This window comes from Oncorhynchus clarkii, chromosome 27 (genome assembly GCF_045791955.1).
Source record: "Oncorhynchus clarkii lewisi isolate Uvic-CL-2024 chromosome 27, UVic_Ocla_1.0, whole genome shotgun sequence".
NCBI lineage: Eukaryota > Metazoa > Chordata > Actinopteri > Salmoniformes > Salmonidae > Oncorhynchus > Oncorhynchus clarkii.
Genome location: NC_092173.1, coordinates 13,276,917 through 13,298,922, shown reverse-complemented (window position 1 = coordinate 13,298,922; position 22,006 = coordinate 13,276,917). Strand labels below are relative to the sequence as shown.

The following is a 22,006-nucleotide window of genomic DNA, read 5'->3' as shown; positions in this document are numbered from 1 at the left end:
AATACTGTGGAGCTGTTACTCTTGCTCAGGAGTATAGACTGTAAATAATATCAAACCATCAGACCTGACTGTCATCAGGGTCTTTAATTCAGTAGGGCACAATATACCAAAAACGAAAACAAAAATGTGCTTTCTTTATGGACACACTCGGGTAGAAACTCCCCGTTTCAAAACGTTTTCTCCCATTCCGTGCCTACAGAACATGGCCCAGTGGTCAGTTTCTTCAGCTCAGAGTCTTTGTTCAGGGCCAGTGTCACTGTCTTTCAGACTTGGAGGCTCCTCTGCAGTGGTGGAGTCTCTGTGGCTTTGCCACCCTCTCATAATCATGTACACACCCCTCAGAAAGAAAATGACAGCGATGGCTGAGAAGTAGCTTCCATAAATGGTGAACTGCAAAAAACAGTGGAAAAACGTTAAGCTTATTCCTTACTCTTCAGTCGTAGGGCTAGCAAGCAGGTCTTATTATTGTCCTGTGACACTTCAACTGTTAACTCACCTGTGGGATGATGCCCAAGCCGATCCCTCTGCCATCCACCACAACGGCTGTGATGAAAGTCTGAAGGACCAAAGCCCCAAAGTTGTTTGCTCTGAAGATCAGTGCATATCTCTCCGTGGAGATCTCCGTAGAAATTTGGAACCTGGAAGGAAAGGGGGCATGTTTTTCCCTCTACCAAATATTAAAGGGTAATTTTGTAACGTTTCAGATCTAAAAAGGGGTCCATGTCCCAGGCCATTTAGTTTTTTTTAGATCCAGCTATATCCCACAATCTAAAATTAATAGAATAAATAGATCAACACCATGGGGCCGATTCAGACCCAAGTTATACGCACGCAAATGGAACTGAATTCCGTTTTTATCCCCTTTTCTCTCTGCTCCACATGTTTCAGCCAGCTATCAGGGTTCAGGGTGGAGATCACAGAAATGTAGGTTTGGTAGAGAGGTGTCGACAGATATGCTGTATTCTGACCTTGGTTTAATTCCCTCATAATTCCACCACCTTTATGCGTGATGGAACAATGAATAATGTCGAGCAACCTATCTGTTCTAAGTGGAGCAACATCTAGGCCTACTTTATTTTTTCCAATAGAAATAGCACCATTCTCCGTGCACTGTAACTTACAAATTGATAAGCGCTAGGTAAATGATTAATTGGTGTGGATAAGGGGATTGTAAATGTGTTTTACTCTATGATTGCTGGAGGCAAAATTAATGTAAAACCAGTCATATGGCAGAACTGAAGCATATCAATTTAACCCACAGTGAGGTTTATGAAATGCTGGCGTTATAACCTTCAGGGATGAATTTTGGAGACCCAAACTATAGACTTCTGTAGCCATGCACAAATGACAGCATAGTGCCAAACCTACCAAGTTTATTTATGATTTCTACAATGTTTTAATTATATGCCTGGACTTTTCACTGTTTTCTTTTCCCAATTTGTATGGTGTTAAATACTAGCCACTATCAGTAGCCAGTTATACCAATACATTTTGAACTCACGTTAGTGTTAGTTTCTTTACATTTTGCGTCATTCCATCACATCATTAGTTTACCTTTCATCTGTCACATTTGTGTGACTGTTCCTGAGGATCGCTAGCAATAGCGGATCATATTAGGCTAACGTATTACCAGCAATAATTTGGGACTATAGCCTATTTGAATCATTATGGAACGCAGACCATTCGTAACAGTTTAAACCTGGAGCCTGGCGCCTGGTTCACGATGACTGGACTGCTGTCATCACAGTTCCATGATTAGTGAGGATCATTAAGGTGGAGGAACATGGTTCTACTTCTATTGTATCCCTTTTCTCACCTTCCAATATTTCATGAATTAAACAATTGAATATGGATGAATCAAACCACTATTTTTGATTCATCAATACGTTTAGTGTGTAGAGGCACTGTAACCTGTTTTTTTTTATTTTATTAGTCATAAATTCTTCCCTAACCCTAAATAATCATCAGAGTATTTTTATGTCTACCATTTGGTGATGAAAATGAGATTAATATGAGTTTGTTTACAAGGCTTTCTTTCATTGATCCCTAATATTCTGAACCGTGCATCAAAGCTGGGACCAGGAGACTGAACAACAGCTTCTACCTCAAGGCCATCAGACTGCTAAACAGCAATCACTAACTCCGAGAGGCTGCTGACTACACAGAGACTCAAATCATTGGCCACTTTAAGAAATGGATCACTACTCACTTTAAACAATGCCACTTTAATGTTTACATATCTTACATTACTCATATGTATATACTGTATCTTATACCATCTATTGCATCTTGCCTATGCTGCACAGCCATCACTCATCCATATATTTATATGTACATATTGTTATTCCATCCCGTTAGATTTGCGTGTATTAGGTAGTTGTTGGGGCATTGTTAGATTACTTGTTAGATATTACTGAGTTGTCGGAACTAGAAGCACAAGCATTTCGCTACACTCGCATTAACATCTGCTAACCATGTGAATGTGACCAATACAATTTGATTTGATTTCTCTCCATATGTTCTAGTGACTCTGTGGAGTGAATTCAAATTAAAGGTGCACCAAATTTAAAAGGATGGCTATAGATAAATGTACTGAAAACCCTATTCAATGAAAACTCCACGTGAAAATGTTGGCCTGCAAGTAGGAGGGTTTTCAGTGGTTGAATTAAATGTATTCAGTGTGTGTAAGGGAACCATGATTGCAAAGCTCATTATTCACCTGCATAAGGTAAGTCTGAAAAGTAACTATTAAGAAGTGCGTAGGAAATCCATGCCTCTCCTAAGTTTGAATCGAACCTCATGTCATTTCCAGATTTGCAGTGCTTATTTTTTCCATTAATTTGGGCATGAGGCGTGTAGCTACAGTGCATTCGGAAAGTATTCAGACCCCTTGACTTTTTCCAAATGTTATGTTACAGCTATTTAAAAATATATATATTTTAATATATTTTAAATTCCTCATCAATCTACACACAACACCCCATAATGACGAGGCAAAAACAGGTTTTAGAATTTTTTGCAAATGTATAAAAACGATCAGATTTACATAAGTATTCAGACCCTTTACTCAGTACTTTGTTGAAGCACCTTTGGCAGCGATTACAGCCTCTAGTCTTCTTGGGTACAACGCTACAAGCTTGGCACACCTGTATGAATTTGGGGAGTTTTTCCCCATTCTTCTCTGCAGACCCTCAAGCTCTATCAGGTTGGATGGGGAGCATCGTTGCACAGCTATATTCAAGTCTCTCCAGATATGTTTGATCGGATTCAAGTCCGGGCTCTGGTTGGGCCACTGAGGGACATTCAGAGACTTGTCCCGAGGCCACTCCTGCATTGTCTTGGCTGTGTGCTTAGGATCAGTGTCCTGTTGGAAGGTTGTTGAAGGGATACTAAATTCCTCTGTTTTAATTCCCAATCAAAATTAAACACTCTGTCAATGCATTAAGGGTTTGTAAGACCCTTATTTTATAAGAATGGACAGAGCCCCGGTCTTAAGTCAGGTAACAGCGTTTAATTCAAGAGAGTACTGCCTTCATACAAATTTTACCACAGGTTATAAACTGAAAATGACGTCAGCGTTTTCTAAATGTTCTATCTCTTCATGACACTAGTAGAGAGGCCCTATAGTTCTCAAGCCTTCCCTCCTCGCCTAAAGCCAAGGTCAGTCAGTGTAGATAAGCATTCTAGACAGTCTGGAGATAGTCCGTCCCTGCCATCTGGAGATAGTTCATTCATTTGTACCAAGGCATTGTTCTAAACTCCTGACTACATTATATACAATTGGGAATGGGAGCAAGAGAGAAAATTCATACATGTACAGTTCATAATAGCATTTGGACTAGTCAGTCCTGATTGAAATGTATACATAATTAGTCATCATTGATAAAAAATTCCCTTAACAAAGGTGAACCTTCGCCTCAGTCTGAGGTCCTGAGCGCTCTGGTGCAGGTTTTCATCAAGGATGATCGAGGCCACTGTGTTCTTAGGGGCCTTCATTGATGCAGAAAAGTTTTGGTACCCTTCCCAAGATCTGTGCCTCGACACAATGCTGTCTCGGCATTCTACGGACAATTCCTTTGATCTCATGGCTTGGTTTTTGCTCTGACATGCACTGTCAACTGTTGAACCTTATATAGACAGGTGTTGCCTTTCCAAATCATGTCCAATCAATTGAATTTACCACAGGTAGACTCCAATCAAGTTGTAGAAACATCTCAAGGATGATCAATGGAAACAATTTCGAGTCTCAAGGCAAAGGGTCTGAATACTTATATAAATCATGTATTTCTGTTTTTAATACATTTGCAAAAAAATAAAACTATTTTCGCTTTATCATTATGGGGTATTGTGTGTAGGTTGATGAGGGAAAATGGTTTAATCCATTTTAAAATAAGGCTGTAACGTAACAAATTGTGGAAAAAGTCAAGGGATCTGAGTACTTTCCGAATGCACTGTGGATCTGTCTACACAACCAATGGTGTGGGATGTGGACTCATTTGGATGAAAACATCTGATAAACTTTGATTTAGGAGTGTAATGTCCCTATAACGTGTCCCTTTCATATATTACCGTCAAAAGGGATTTTTGAAATGTAAAATCAGGCATATTGTTATTCAGACGGCAGTACTCACATGGCTATGGGGATAAGCAGCATGTAGAGGCACTTGAAGACAATGTAGCCAGCATAGCAGGCCCAGATGTTGGCTGTGAATGTCATGGTGAAAAGGACTGCAGGACCCTCAGGACTGAGGTCTGCTCCTTTGTTGAGGTGGCCTGAAATGTGTAGAAATGTCAACAGGCGTAGGTGCTCGTGAGCCCACAACCACAGCGCCTCTGCCAGGAGGTGAAGCGCAGGAGACCAAACTCTTCCCTGGTGGTTGATGTAGGCCACCGCAGTTCGATTGTCTGGCCAGACCAACACGTTGCAGTACCAGCTCCAGGAGGTTGATGTGACACTCCAATGGAGGCCACGCATCTCCCACCGCCAGTCTGAGATGTCCTGCTCCATCCAGCCAGAGACGCATCTGTATAGACTGGGATGTGCGAGGACACTCTGCCCATCGGGACGACAATAGTTCAGAAGGTCAGATCCACTCAGAGAGTGGAGAACTACTAACAGATGACAACGATGACGCACAGGTTCTAGTTGTAGCTGGGTGAACCACCCCTGTAGCCTGCGCATGTGCGGGACCGCAGTGTGGGCAGACGGCCTGAGCCCTAGAAGGGACAGTACCAAGTGCGCCGTCACCGTGTGTCGGATGATACCGACTGAGGGCCAACAGAATCACAGATTTTCGAGGATCCGAAATCCGTGCCGTCATGTTCGGAGTGTAAAACTGGAGACCCAGATGAACAATCCGCTGTTCACAGCGAAACCCAGGTGTGTGAAATGTGTCAACTGCAACCTTCTCTGGAGATGCCTTCACCGTTTCCACAATCACTGCAAAGGGTGGAGGGGTATGCCTCAACTTCCAACTAGCCAGGTCGGCAGAGTACTCCTAATAATGTGGTGAAAGCGTGACAGTGCGAAGCTGAGAAGTATTCGGTAGAAAACGTCTGTATTCCCCTATGGTCCTGACCGCTGCTGAATGCCGACTATATAACAGTAGCACAGCCCAAGGAGGGCCTCCCCCGAAAGGGGATCGGAGGCATCTACATGACGGTTACGTCCATAACCCCAGTGTCAGATCTCGCTGGGCGTACAGAACAAAAATCGCTGGCCCCCAGCCCCAACATAATTGGAGGCTGATGAGAACGCCGCTCAGTTGTGTGGCACAGCACAAACACTGTCCTACTCAACAGCCACACCCCTGTTGGGGCTGTGACACCTCTGGAAAGAAAGAGTGGAATGAGAGTTAGTCCGACTGGCATGGAAGATAGGCTCTTTTGCGACAATGTCATATGGGTGTAGTTTGTTGAAGCCCAGTGGCGTGTGAGGTGGAGGTTGGCACCCGACAGTAGTGACACTTCTTCCACCTCAGCCTCGGAGATAGACGTTTTCCTCGTTGCCATCCGAGCCAGAGCTGAGCCGAGGAGTTTAGAGAAGTGTGTAGCTCGGGACCAGGTAGGCCGCCACAGCTTTCTCAAGTCGTGAGATGCCGTTGACAATGGCCTTCTGCCGCCCTGCCACTCTAGTTAATGGAAAGTAGGCCTGGGTAGGGAGTCTCTCCATCAGTGGTTTAGTTTCAGGAACCCTCTGCATAGTTGTCCAGAGAAGGCATGGCCAGGGTAAAAAGAGCCTGTGTCTTTGCTCTCTCCATGGACCATCCTGCATCATGTGCATATGGTATCTCGAGATGCTTTGCGGCCCCCTCAATGTGCCACGGGAATTCAGAGCGCAGAGGCAGGAGGAACAGATGAATGCATGGAGAGACCCTCAGCGTCATTTATCTCCTCAAACACTGCGGTCCCGTCACCACACTCAAATTCACCATAAGCACCCTCAACTTCCCAACCAAGCACACATGACATAGGTCGTGGGGGTCTGCAGTAGCCGACAACGTTGAGTGTCTTCTACATCAACAGCAGTGCTTCTCTTCAAGGCAATCTTCAGTCTCGCTGAAGAAAAAGGGAGGCTGATGGGGGGGCGCTCCATTATATAGGGCCAGCTGGTCTCCCATTGGCTTTAGTGCATGCATCATTTTGTTATCAGGCTGCACCGCCTAGGCAGCAGGGTAAACCAATAGGAGTGAAGCCTGTGGGACAGCTCTCCACGATATAGAACAATCTGATTACATGTGAAGTTGCATATGTTTGTATCCATTGCTAGGTAAGCAAGGTTTCTGATGACGAACTGAGCAAAATGATCCAACTGCGACCCACGTCAAGGGAAAGACCGCGCAGGGAAAACCAACCCCCGTTCAATTGGCTCCAGGATGCTTCTCTTGGACTAACCAGGGAAAGCCAGCCCCTCTTTCTATTGGCTCCTGGATGCTTCTCTTTCTATTGGCTCCTGGCTACTTCCTCATTCTACGGGTCTACCGAGTCGGATTTCACTTAGCAGCAGAACAACTACAAGAGCTTGGTTTTGAAGCCTGAGCGGGTGAGTCGGGGTCGCATTTCACTGTTAGTTTTACACAAAACATAATTGTACACTTTCAGTTAATAAAACTGCTGAGTGTACTGTTGCTTGAATGTGTTGCATGCATGTGCTTGCTGTGACTGTCACCCCCTGACATTAGCTACACTATAGTAGCTATTTCCCACCCTGTTGCGGGACTGCAGTGCTTGGCAAATGGGAGCGAAAGATACTGTGTCCAGGTGGTTTTGCCGTTCATGCTCACCCCATTGAGTAGACTGCAACACGGTGACATCTAGATGACTACCAATATGAGTCATTTATTGTGTAAACTGCTATCCTACTTGAAATATAATACAGGGAAGGGCAAAAATGGGCCACGTTACTAGCTAGAGCTGGCAACACCGTGATACAGCTGTCCAGTGGGAAGCACATCAGATCCGCAGGCACCTCGATACAATCTCCGGTGCACTGGTCGACATGTTATTTACCGCTGGCTACACCACCATTAAACACTGGTGCAGTGATCATTATGTTAACTAATGTGCCTCCCTGGGTGGTCCATCCCGGGGCGATTCTGGCCTGGCACAGGACACGGGTCTCAGTCAGACCCAACTTGAACTGAGCACACAACGCATCATAACAGATCTATAGTGTTGTTCGCTACTCACCAAATAGGTTTGTCACAGCTTCCCCCCCTCCATTGTAGACTGTGAAGTTCTGGGATGGCTCTATGTGCTGCCACAGTGCCTGTACATAGTTGATTGTCTGGTTATAGCTACAGGTGGCCAGTGCCCACCACACTGACCAGTACAGCCGCTCCCTGGAAGAGTATCACTTGAGGAAGTCTCTCCACAGCTGGATAAGAACCTGGCTGCAGCTCCTAGCTCTCACTGGCCCCTCACCTGCACACATGTCCCCTCTTCCTAGGGCCTCTGGTAGTTCTTGGGCGTCCATTTCTACAACATTTCCAGTTGTATGCCTCTCCTGACTCCGTTGGAAGAACATGCTTCTCTGTGGCATGGGCAGGAAGAGGGAAGGCCCCAGGGCGATGAAGATCAACACCAGGGTACATACCAGGATGTTGTACGCAAGTATAAACACCATGGGACCACGCAGCCGTCATACCGCTCAGGAAGGAGACGCGTTCTGTCTCCTAGAGATGAACGTACTTTGGTGCAAAAAGTGCAAATCAATCCCAGAACAACAGCAAATGACCTTGTGAAGATGCTGGAGGAAACTGGTACAAAAGTATCTATATCCACAGTAAAACGAGTCCTATATCGACATAACCTGAAAGGCTGCTCAGCAAGGTAGAAGCCACTGCTCCAAAACCGCCATTAAAAAGCCAGACTACGGTTTGCAACTGCACATTGGGACAAAGATCGTACTTTTTGGAGAAATGTCCTCTGGTCTGATGAAACAAAAATAGAACTGTTTGGCCATAATGACCATCGTTATGCTTGGAGGAAAAAGGGGGAGGCTTGCAAGCCGAAGAACACCATCCCAACCGTGAAGCACGGGGGTGGCAGCTTCATGTTGTGGGGATGCTTTGCTGAAGGAGGGACTGGTGCTCTTCACAAAATAGATGGCATCACGAGGTTCGAAAATGATGTGGATACTGTATGTTGAAGCAACATCTCAAGACATCAGTCAGGAAGTTAAAGCTTGGTTGCAAATGGGTCTTCCAAATGGACAATGACCCCAAGCATACTTCCAAAATTGTGGCAAAATGGCTTAAGGACAAGAAAGTCAAGGTATTGGAGTGGCCATCACAAAGCCCTGACCTCAATCCCATAGAACATTTGTGGGCAGAACTGAAAAAGTGTGTGCAAGCAAGGAGGCCTACAAACCTGATTCAGTTACACCAGCTCTGTCAGGAGGAATGGGCCAAAATTCACCCAACTTATTGTGGGAAGCTTGTGGAAGTCTACCCGAAATGTTTTGACCCAAATTAAACAATTTAAAGGCAATGCTATCAAATACTAATTGAGTGTATGTCAACTTCTGACCCACTGGGAATGTGATGAAAGAAATAAAAGCTGAAATAAATAATTATTTCTACTATTATTCTGACATTTCACATTCTTAAAATAAAGTGGTGATCCTAACTGACCTAAGACTGGGAATTTTTACTAGAATTAAATGTCAGGAATTGTAAAAAACTGAGTTTAAATGTATTTGGCTAAGGTGTATGTTAACTTCGGACTTCAACTGTATCTCAGCTACAATTAAACAAGTTTCTTGGAACTACCAGTCCTTTACGATTCAACCAAAAGTGGCCGAAGTGAAATGTTACAATTGACCTAGTTTGATTATATGCAATAGGCTGTGGCGTTAATGTAACACTGTCTTCCATAGTAAAAATAAATACTGGTAATTGAAATGTTTGTTATTGATGTTATGATTTGAAACTGATATTTGGATGAAAATATATTCAATTGACAAATATTTCCATTTGATCTTTTAGGAATTTCATATTGACCAAAAACCCTTATTTGACCAACATTTAATATACAGTGCTGTGAAAAAAGTATTTGCACTCTCTCTAATTTTCTCTATTTTTGCATATTTTTGATACTGAACGTCGTCAGATCTTCAAACAAAACATAATATTGGATAAAGAGAACCTGAGTGAACAAATAAAACAACAGTTGCATACTTATTTTATTTCAGGGGCCCATTTTGACTTGGTGGGAGATATATCGGCGTGCCCTTGGGCGGGGCTCTTGACCCTGGTTGCTCCTATGGGTCGCTCTGGACAGGAGACGGTTATATGACAGAATGTAATGTAAATATTGAGCTGCTTCACTGCAGGTAGTATGTTTTAATAATAAATACAAATAATAATAATAATCACACTACCAGCACCATGCTTGACTGTTGGTTTAAGGTTCTTACAGTGAAATGCAGTGTTTGGTTTTCGCCAGGCATAATGGGACCCATCCTGTGCAAAAAGTTAAACTTTTAACTCAGAACATTAACATAGAACATTCTTCCAAGAGTCTTGATGATTATCCAGGTGCTTTTTGGCAAATTTGTGTCAAAGTTTTGGATGATATGGGTCCCATTTATGTCTGGCGAAAACCAAACACTGCATTCCACAGTAAGAAACTTATACCAACGGTCAAGCATGGTGGATGTTGTGTGATGGTTTGGGGATGCTTTGCTGCCTCAGGACCTGGACGACTTCCCTTAATAGATGGAACCATGAATTGTGTATTCTACAGGAGAACGTCAGGCCATCCGTCTCTGAGCTGAAGCTGAAGCACAGCTGGTTCATGCAGCAAGACAATGATCCAAAACACACAATCAAGTCTACATGAAAAAGCAACGAATTTGAAGTTTTGGAATGGCCTAGTCAAAGTTCAGACCTAATCCAAATTGAGATGCTGTGGCAGGACTTGAAACGAGCAGTTCATGCTTGAAAACCCAGAAATGTCGCTGAGTTAAAGCAGTTCTGCATGCAAGAGTGGGCCAAAATTCCTCCACAGCGACGTGAGACTGATCAACAAATATAGGAAGCATTTGGTTCCAGTCATTGCAGCTAAAGGTGGAATAACCAGTTATTTTGCCTTTTCAGAAATTGCCTTTTCACACAGGGGAATTGGGTGTTACATAACTTTTGTTAATTAAATAAATAAAATAAGTATATCTTTTTTCGTTATTTGTAAATTCAAGTTCCCTTTATCAAATATTAGGTTTTGGTTAAAGATCTGTTAACATTCAGTATAAAAAATATGTAAAAAATAGAGCCAATCAGAAAGGGGGCAAATCATTTTTCAAGGCACTGTAGGCTATTTATATTAGCATACAAACGTATGAATTTGACCTTATTTCTTTAAGGCATTCTTTTAGTTGTACTGCTAAAATTGATGTAAAGAAGCAACATTTTACATCATTGTGTGAATGTGTCTAAATACCATGTAAGGTTTTAAGTACTAACTCCCCACTAGCCTGTAATTATCTAAATCTTGTGAGAAAATACAACAATAATTATTGTCATCAACTATACAAACGGAGAGAGGATATTATTTTAGGATCTAATTTTTGTCAATAAAAAAAAAAATTGATGGATTTAAACTAACTTCTTAGGCTTGTAGAGACACTAACCAAGCATTAACACAGTGGGTAACATTCAATTATCATACTGTTACAACTGACCCCGTGTTACTTTGTTCCCTGGTGTCCTCATAGATATAGTGCTGTTCAAAATCTCAAGAGTGCGGGAATGGCATTATATTGATATTTCAGTACTGTAGTAGCTTACCTGTTCCACTGTCAGGTTTTTGTCTGAACCTGTCAGGTAAGGTATGAGAAAAGGTTCTAAGGGTTTCACAGTACTGAAGAACCCATAGATACACAACAGAGTGGTGGCATAGCCCCATCCTGTCCTTCACTGCTTTACAGCCTCCATTCTCACAGATCCACAGAGATTGTCACCACACAACTTCAAAACTTTCACCTGCTGAGGTTTTCCTGCTGTACCTGTCCAGATGAGTCAGATTTAGCTGTGTTATCTGTCCAGGGTTATCGGCTCCCTACTACAATACTGTAGTAGTAGCATACTAACCTCAGGTTGTTTGTGTAATCGCTGAGCTCCATCTGTCAATCAACAACTTTCTCAAAGGGCACTACTTCTGGTCCACTGACATACATTCCTTCTAGAACTGAGACATGAGTGCATAAATAAATTAAATTAATAAATCATACCTGCATATCAGCTGTACACCTCTTTTTTTTGTTTAATTACAGAGTAGTTGGAGTAGGCTAAATCATGCTCATGCAACATGTACCCACTGGACAAAACTTCTTGAATCAATGTCGTTTTCATGTTATTTCAACCACAAAAATCTATGTCATCAAATAAAATGTTATTGGTCGCATACACAAAGTCAGCAACAAACGAAACGTCCTCTCACTGTCAACTGTGTTTATTTTCAGCACACTTAACACTCAAAATCAAAAGTAACAGTCAGTATCTGTTGTGGCCACCAGCTGCATTAAGTACTGCATTGCATCTCCTCCTCATGGACTGCACCAGATTTGCCAGTTCTTGCTGTGAGATGTTACACTACTCTTCCACCAAGGCACCTGCAAGTTCCCAGACATTTCACACCACCCCAGACCATGACGGATCCTCCACCTCCAAATTGATCCTGCTCCAGAGTACAGGCCTCGGTGTAACGCTCAATCCTTTGATGATAAACGCGAATCCAACCATCACCCCTGGTGAGACAAAACCGCGACTTGTCAGTGAAGAGCACTTTTTGCCAGTCCTGTCTGGTCCAGCGACGATGAGTTTGTGCCCATAGGCGACGTTGCTGCCGGTGATGTCTGGTGAAGACCTGCCTTACAACAGGCCTACAAGCCCACAGTCCAGCCTCTCTCAGCCTATTGCGGACCGTCTGAGCCCTGATGGAGGGATTGTGCGTTCCTGGTGTAACTCGGGCAGTTGTTGTTGCCATCCTGTACCTGTCCCGCAGGTGTGATGTTCGGATGTACCAATCCTGTGCGGGTGTTGTTACACGTGGTCTGCCACTGTGAGGATGATCAGCTGTCCGTCCTGTCTCCCTGTAGCGCTGTCTTAGGCGTCTCACAGTACAGACATTGCAATTTATTGCCCTGCAGTCTTCATGCCTCCTTGCAGCATGCCTAAGGCACGTTCACACAGATGAGCAGGGACACTGGGCATCTTTCTTTTGTTGTTTTTCAGAGTCAGTAGAAAGGCCTCTTTAGTGCCCTAAGTTTTCATAACTGTGACCTTAATTGCCTAAGCTGTTAGTGTCTTAGCGACCGTTCCACAGGTGCATGTTCATGAATTGTTTATGGTTCATTGAACAAGCATGGGAAAGTGTTTAAAACCTTTACAACCCTTTTGTGTTTAAACCCTTTACAACCCTTTTCTGTGAAGTTATTTGGATTTTTTCGAATTATCTTTAAAAGACAGGGTCCTGAAAAAGGGCTGTTTCTTTTTTTGCTGAGTTTATTTAGCATATGGTATTGCGGGTGTAGTGAAATTCTTGTGTTCCTAGCTCCAATGTCAGAGTCCGTAGTATAAATATAAATATAGATGATGGGATATATAGACATTATGGGCATAATATGTATATACTATGTAGTAAGTCTGTAGAATACTTAGGATAGAATACTATATTTACAGCAATAGTTAATAGGGTAGGCCTTGACTAGAATACAGTATATACATAAAAAAACAGTATTAAAGTAACCAATGTCCCATGGCTATGTACATAGGGCAGCACCCTCTAAGGTGCAGGGTTGTGTACCGGGTGGTAGCCGGCTAGTGACAGTGACTAAAGTTCAGGGCAGGGTACTGAGCGGAGGCAGGCTGGTGGCATTGAGATAGAAGCTGTTCTTCAGTCTCTTGGTCCCAACTTTGATCCACCTCCACTGACCTCACCTTCTGGATGGTAGTGGGTGATCAAGCTGTGGCTGAGGTCCTTCATAATCTTCTTGGCCTTCCTGTGACACCCAGTGCTGTAGATGTCCTGGAGGGCAGGAAGTGTTTCCCTGGTGATCTGTTTTGTTGCAATGTCATGTGCATGTTTAAAGTGTTGTTTAAATAGAAAACAAATTGACAATACAACTTTCATAACAGTTACATACCAATAAAAAGACACTAGCCTGCTGACCTTACTGGGTCAATAGGAACATTAGCCCCAGCTATTTAGGAGGGATATCACAAATGATTGTCTAGTTCTGTTTTTCCTGCCGAGGGGTGCCCTATTCCTGCACCCAGAGGTCCGGGTACAGGGGGTGGCTTGTTCTAAAATGATTTTGTGCAGAGGGCCCTGAACTTAAAGATCTCATCCAGACCTGTCTGTTTGACTCAAAGTACCTTGCTTGCTGTGGTGATAATCCTTCTCAGCATATTTCTCTGGCTGACAGTGGCATTGCCAAACCAACAAACAATACAAAAAGTTTAAATAATCTCAATTAAAGATTTATCATAGTCCAGTCAACATTAAAAGATCCCAGCTTTTTGAGAAAGTACAGTCTCTGCTGACTCTTGTTGTAGATCAGGTCTGTACATTTACTCTACACAAGCTTATTGTCCAAGAGGACACCGAGATATTTGTATTCCTCTACAATCTCTATGTTCTGACCTCTGATAGATGTTGCAGAGGTAGGTGTTGTACACTTCCTGAAGTCTATGCACATCTCTTTGGTCTTGTTGGTATTGAGGACCAAGTGTGATTGGTCACACAACTCTACAAAGTCATTTAGGACCGGGCCATGGTGTTCCTCATCATCATGCAACAGGCTGATCAAGGCAGTGTCATCAGCAAACTTAACGAGGTGTCTGTCAGGATGGGAACTGACCCACTGTGACCTCTAGCTCAGGAAGTCCAACAGCCACAAAACCAGCCCCCCATCTAAGGAGTAGTCCCTAATGAATCTCTGTGCCTGGATTGTGTTGAAGGCAGAAGAAAAGTCATGGAATTTGGCACCCTCTAGATCTCTATAGACCATGTCGAAGAGAGTAAGAATGGCATCATCAACTCCTCTGCTGGGCTGATAGGCAAACTGAAACGGGTCGAGGAGCTTCTGGGTGGCGTTGTACACAATGCTGTATCTGTAGAATTTTATGAATGTCTTCTGTGCCAAGCCAAATGTCTTCAGCCTCCTGAGGTTGAAAAGGCGCTGTTAAGCCTTCTTCACCACACTGTCTGGGTGGGTGGACCATATCAGATTGTCAGTGATGTGTACGCCGAGGAACATGAAGCTTTTCACCTTCTCCATTTATTTTTTACCCAACTCTTAACCTAAACTTGGTGACATTTGTTGTTGATTTAAGTTTGAACTCACATTTAGTTGACAACTCAACCAAATGTAAATCAAAACTAGAGGTTGAACGTCTATGCCCAGTCTGTGTCAACTTTTATTTTGATTATTAATTCAAGTATACAGAGCACCATGATGTTAGAATTTAAAGTAAAAGTTTGGTGAGACACCTTGCCCTCCTCTGTTTTGGACAGATTATTGTCTGTGGTCAGAACCGGTCAGATAAAAACACTTCTACTTTGGGTTCTTCTTTTTGGGCCACTGCATGTTCAAGCTTGCAGTGGTGTACACAGGGTTGGGCTTGGAGGCTCCTCTGCAGTGGTGGAGTCTCTGTGACAGCGATGACAGCGATGGCTGAGAAGTAGCTTCCATAAATGGTGAACTGCAAGAAAGAGTGGAAAAGCATTAAGATTATTCTTCAGTTACACAGTTCAGATAAAAAATAAAATACTTTTTGAATGAACCAGATACTTAACATTGTTGTATTATTTTTTTTTTTGGTCAAAGATCCAGGACATTCCTAACTTTGGATTATAACACTGGGGTTGTGTTGGAAGACTTGGGATCTAATGGTTTGTAGGGACTTGCCTCCTTTGACACAAGAACCTTAATCTCACCTGTGGGATCATGCCCAGGCTGAGCCCCATGCCATCCACCACAATGGATATGACGATAGTCTGAAGTACCAAAGACCCAAAGTTGTTTGCTCCAAAGATCAGTGCTTATCTCTCCGTAGAGAGGTCAGTAGCAATTTGGAACATGGGAGGAAATGGTCACATTTGTTCTTGCATAATAATCATTAAAGTTTGCCACCTACATTTTTCTAATAGCAGTAATTCACAAACTCACATTGCAAATATGATAAGGCCCCCAGGCCAGAGAAAGAGCCCAGGAACAACTCTCCCCACTGGGCCCAGTCCACTTGGATGAAACACATTCCATTGGCCGTCGCTGCACCTGTATGTCACACACATGATGTGATAAACTTACCATTAAGTACATATTAGTAGTGTGACTGCAGATTGACTGTTGATGATGATTGATTATTAATGCCAGACAAACATCTACAAATACCCAATTGTCATGTGTACTCCAATAGTTGGTGCTTCAATACTCACCAAACCGGCAGGACACAGCTTCCACCCCACCGTTGTAGGTTGTAACTTTCTGGGATGGCTGTATGTGCTCCCACAACACATGTACATAGTTGATTGCCTCATTGTAGCCACAGGTAGCCAGTACCCACCACACTGACCAGTACAGCAGTGCCCTGGTGGAGTAGCACTGGAGAAAGTCTCTCCAACAGCAGCAGGAAAACTTGGCTGCAGCTCCTAGCCCTCACTGGCCCCTCAGTGGACACATCACCTGCACACCTGTCCCCTCCTTCTGGGGTCTGTGGTGGTTCACTTAGACTCTGATGGAAGAACATGCTTCTCTGTGGCATGGGCAGGAAGAGGGAAGTCACCAGGGCAATGGAGATCATCACCAGATTAAGTACCAAGATGTTATTGTTGTAAGACATGAGGCTGAAACAGACCAGCAGCTGTCCCAGCACAGAGCCCACTGTGTAGCCTGGCAGCTGTACACTACGGCAGAAGGATGTAGCCTTGCTGTAGTGTTTCATGTCCACTATGCTGTAGATGTATGAGAAGTAGGCCACCTCACAGGCCGACTTCACACCATGGAAGAACTGCATCGCCTTAAAGGCTGCCACCACCTGCACCAATAGCATCATCGCCCAGGTTAGGAAGAAGTTGATGCACTGAAACACCACTACGGGCTTGTAGCGCTACCATTCGGTGAGCAGGAAGACTGGCACCATCACAGCTAGGTAGGAGTAGGTCCACACAGGGTAGATCTCGTTGGTCACCTGGGTTAGAGTGCAACACTGCTGTCTGTTTGGGAGGTTGCAACATTCAGATAGAAAATTAATTGATTGATTGTAGCGACCTTAATCCAACATCTAGTGAGCGATGCCGCGACCTCATCAAAAGGTTCAGATCTCTTGCCGTAAAGGCTAAGGTGTTGGGCTGACAGCCACAAGTTCACAAGTTCAAACCCTGGTCCAGATTACTTCCTGACCTCAGTTGCTGCCATCAAAAATGTGTGGGCAAGTGTGAGCATTTTCTCCCTTGATTGACCTTTTCTTTATCAGGCTGGTAAGTAATACAGTGGTCAATAACATGGTTATATTAAAGATAGTATAAGAGCATGAATACAATGCATTGAAATGTTTGTCCTGAAGCCTATTGTACCTGTTCCACCATCAGGTTTTTGTTTGGACCAGTCAGGTAAGGGTAGATGAAGGGTACAAGAGGTTTCACAGTACCGCAGAACCCATAGATGCACAGCAGAGTGGTGGGCTAGCCCTATCCTGCCCTCCACCGCTTCACAGCCTCCATCCTCACAGATCCACAAACAGCGATAGCCACTATTATCACCCACACACATGTTTATACTTTATACAAAAAGCAGGTTTATCGCTTTACCTGCTCAGGTTAGTCTGCAGGTCACCTTTACATGACCCACACTACCCTTAATCCAGCCGGAGTCTAGTCCCCATACGGAAGTCACCTTGGTTTGTTTGTGTAATCACTGAGCTCAGTCTGTCAATCAACAACCTGCTCAATAAATGTATGCAATAACTAAAACATTAGATAAGCATGGCCATGTTAAATTTGCACTATCAATTGAAACCCCTTCTCTTTTGAATGACTTAAAGAGAAGTTGGGACAAAACAATGCGTACGTAACATTTTGTTTTATTTTTTATTATAAATACAAGTATGTAACACCATGCCATTACATTTTAGGGTGAACCCCTGAAGACGCCTTGCCCCCCTCAGTCTCTGATAGACGACTGCCTGTGGTCAGAACAGAACTGGTCTGAGGAGGGCATCTCCACTTTGGGATCTTCTTTCTGCTCCTGGTCCATTGCCTGTTTAGGGCGGCAGTGGTGTGCACAGGCTGTGTACATCCCTCTGATCAGGAAAAGCACAGATATTGCGGCATAGTAGCTGCCATAGATGATGAACTGGAGAAAGGGAAATTAAACTTTGGTTTTATTAGAGGGGCCAAGAACAGTAACAATGCAGTAATAATTTGCCACCAGGTGTCAACCTCTCTTCACTTTTGATAACTTGTGCAGTGATCAGTTAAAGGATGGGGCAATGGCCTGTCCAGCTCTGCATTGTGCAACCATACCTGTGTGATAATGTCTAACCCCAGTGCAGTTTCATCAACAACGATGGCTGTGAGAATGGTCTGCAGCAAGAGGGCGACAAAAGTGTTGACTCCGAATGTTAGAGCAAAGCATGCCATGGAAAGGTTGGATGCAATCTGGAATCTGGAATGACAAAACAGATAACACTATGTACTGAATATTTTCATTGTGCATTTCTGATCAATGTCTATGGGACATGCATGGAAGGTATATGAAATAAATATAGCAGAGTTCATTGAAGTATGGCCTACAGAGTATTCACTTACGTAGTGATGGTAATCAGCAGCATGTAGGAGGCCTTGAAGATGACGTAGCCAGCATAGCTTGCCCAAATGTTGCTGGTGAGCCCAATCAGAAACACGGCTCCTGCCCCCACCGCAGAGAACACCCCCAGTGACAGCTCCCCCCAGACATCCCAGGTCACCTTTACATGACCCACACAGAAGGCTGCGGCTGCACCTATAGGACAGGGATGGGATAACAGTGGATGATTTCCCTTTTTACATCCTGAGTAAATACTTTTAAACTGTTTAAATACTTGTAAACTGCATCCTTCCTCCCTTCCTTGAAGCAATCACTGATCCAACGCTTTGGCTGGATTAAAGCATAGGATTCAATACATGGCTTTCATCAATCAATCAATCAATCAATCAAATGCGTTTACAAAGCCCTTTTTACATCAGCAATTGTTACAAAGTGCTTATATAGAAACCCAGCCTCAAACCCCCAAAGACCAAGCAATGCAGATGTAGAAGCATGGTGGCTGGGAAAAACTCCCAAAAAGGCCGGAACCTAGGAAGAAACCTAGAGAGGAACCAGGCTCTAGGGGTGGCTACTCGTCTTCTGGCTGTGCCGGGTGGAGATTATAAGAGAACGATCCAGTCATATCAGATCAGTCATTACCCCAAGCAAGGATGGATGCTTCGAATTGGAACAGGACCCTCATCGTATTCCTAGGGGGAGAAGTGTTCCTACCATAATTTATCAAGACAGTATAATGTCTCTATCCCTGAACACATAGGATAGAGGACAGGGGTTTGATTTAATTAAAGGGATACTTCAGGATTTTGACAATGAGGCCCTTGATCTACTGAGAGAGTCAGATTGACTTGTTCCGATAAGTCACTATCTCTCAAACCCGAGCTATCAGCAATAATCAGAGAAATCGTTACCCAAGTTATCACCTTAATTGAAGCAATTACTCTTCTCTGCGTGCAGAGCCCAACTTGGACCAAAGCGAAGATGACCATGGAACTACTTTGCCTTAAGCCCATCGAAACACATTACCCATTTAATTGTGAGACCAATATTCAGCTGCGTTCTGGAATTTTATTAGTATATTTTTATTAAGTAATAAAATAAATATTAGCATTGCAACATTTTACCTGAAAAACCCCAAGGCACAGCTACTCCACTGAACACACACACACACACACACACACACACACACACACACACACACACACACACACACACACACACACACACACACGCACACACACAGTTCTGAGATTGTCTTACCTACTACTGCGCAGATGGCCTCGACCCCTCCATTGTAGACAGAGGAGGTGCTGGAAGGCTCTATGTGGTCCCACATCAGCTGGATGTAGTTGAACACCTGGCCGTAGCCGGCTGTGGCTAGAGCCCACCACAGAGACCAGTAGACCAGCTTCCTAGAGGAGTAGGACTCTCTGAAGCTGCTCCAGAGCAGCCTGCCAGCATAGACCACATTATGCAGGCTACACCAGCCAGTACTACTCGCAGCACCCTGGGTCCTACCCGACCCAGCACCATCCTCTACGGTCTCCTCTGCATCCTGGACCTCCTCCACTGCACTCGCTTCCTCCTCCACCTGGCCCTTGGTTCTCAGGCCCAGGGCAGCCTTCTCCCCCCTGAAGAACATCCCCTGCTGGGGCATGGGTAGCCAGATGGAGATGAGGAACGCAATGCTGAGAATCCCCAGGGAGATAGCATTGAGGTAGAAGTAGTCCAGCCCTGCCAGGGAGACCAGCATCTGGCCTATGGTGGCCCCTAGGGTGGAGCCTGTCAGCATGGCACTGCGGAGGTAGCCGGTGGCCCGCTGGTACCTCTCCGGAGGGATCACACTGTAGATGTAGGAGAAGTAGGCCACCTCCGTGGAGGTCACCACGGCATAGTTGAACTGCAGGAAGGTCATGGCGGTCAGGCCGGGGGCGAAGCAGAGCAGGACATAGTTGGTGACCAGGAAGAGGCCCTGGACCACGATCACCGGCTTGTACCTCAGGAAGTCTGTCAGCAGGAAGACGGGGAAGAGGACGGCCAGGTAGGAGTACGTCCAGATGGGGAACAGGTAGTTGGTCACCTGAGGAGGCACAGGGAGAGGAGTGATTAATTTATCACTAGATCTATTCAATATGCACAGGGATACTGAATAGTCCCACCGGTCGTCTATATGAAGCAAAAAAAAATACATAGCCCACTGTATACAGTAACCTGAGGATACACAGTATATACAAAAGCATGTGGACACCTACATGTGGACACCCAAATTAGTGATTTTCAACGTGGCACTATCATAATAGGATGTCACCTTTCCAACAAGTCAGTTCGTCAAATTTCTTCCCTGCTAGAGCTGCCCCGGTCACCTGTAAGTGCTGTTATTGTGAAATGTTTCGGAGCAGCAGCGGCTCCTCCGCAAGGTGGTAGGCCACACAAGCACACAGAATGGGAACGCCGGGCTCTGAAGCGTGTAGCGCATAAAAATTGTCTGTCCTCGGGTTGCAACACTTACTACTGAGTTCCGAACGGCCTCTAGAAGCAACGTCAGCACGATAACTGTTAGTTGGGAGCTTCATGAAATGGGTTTCCATGGCAGAGCAGCCTAAGATCACCGTGCGCAATGCCAAGCATCGGCTGGAGTGGTGTAAAGCTTGGCGCCATTGGACTCTGAAGCAGTGGAAACTCGTTCTCTGGAGTGATGAATCACGCTTCACCATCTGACAGTCCGACGGACACATTTAGGTTTGGAGGTTACCAGGAAAACGCTACCTGCCTGAATGCATAGTGCCAACTGTAAAGTTTGGTGGAGGAAGAATAATGGTCTGGGGTTGTTTTTCATGGTTTGGGTTAGGCCCCTTAGTTCCAGTGAAGGGAAATCTTAACTACACAGCATACAATGACATTCTAGATGATTCTGTGCTTCCAACTTTGTGGCAACAGTTTGAGGAAGGCCCTTTCCAGTTTCAGCATGGCAATACCACCGTGCACAAAGTGAGGTCCATACATAAATGGTTTGTCGAGATCGGTGTGGAAGAACTTGATTGGCCTGCACAGAGCAATGACCTCGACCTCATCAAACACATTTGGGATGAATTGGAATTCCGATTGCGAGCCAGGCCTAATCGCCCATCATCAGTGTACAACCTCACTAATGCTCTTGTGGCTGAATGGAAGCAAATCTCTGCAGCAATGTTCCAACATCTAGAAGAGTGGAGGCTGTTATAGCAGCAAAGGGGGGACCAACTTCATATTAATACCCATGATTTTGGAATGAGATGTTTGATGAGTAGGTGTCCACATACTTTTGGTAATGTAGTGTATTTCATTTTCATTTTTATAGTGTGCATCATTTACTTTCTTATCACAAACTTGTTAACAAATCCATTCAAAACTGTTCATGTGTAGCATACAGCTCTCTGCTGGTTACTTTACCACTTCCTCTGAGATATTCTTGTATGGTCCAATAAGGTAGGGTGTTAGGAAGGGCTCAGCTGGTCTGCAGTTGGCGAAGAACCCATAGAGCGACAAAACGGCTGTGGGAAACACCCAGCCAGTGGACTTCAGCTTGGCCCAGGAACCCATCCTGGTAGGCTACCCCTTATGTCCCCCTCACACGCACTACCTCTGGGTCTGAGTCCTGTGTACAAATGGGATCTGTTGACAGTAGGCAGCAGTAGATCACTTGGCCAAGTCCTTGTCGGG

General features: G+C 44.3%; 1 protein-coding gene and 1 pseudogene across 1 annotated transcript; both read right to left on the bottom strand.

The window, feature by feature from the left end:
* Positions 1 to 228: 228 nt before the first annotated feature.
* On the bottom strand, positions 229 to 17,226 carry LOC139385419 (thiamine transporter 2-like; annotated as a pseudogene).
* A 439-nt stretch (positions 17,227 to 17,665) lies between these two features.
* Positions 17,666 to 21,886, bottom strand: LOC139385418 (thiamine transporter 2-like). Its single transcript, XM_071130472.1, has 5 exons — positions 21,737 to 21,886; positions 19,568 to 20,387; positions 18,313 to 18,505; positions 18,028 to 18,169; positions 17,666 to 17,857 (listed from the first exon to the last, which is right to left on the bottom strand). The coding sequence occupies exons 1-5, from the start codon at positions 21,884 to 21,886 to the stop codon at positions 17,666 to 17,668; spliced, it is 1,497 nt and encodes a 498-aa protein (XP_070986573.1).
* Between the last annotated feature and the right edge of the window lie 120 nt (positions 21,887 to 22,006).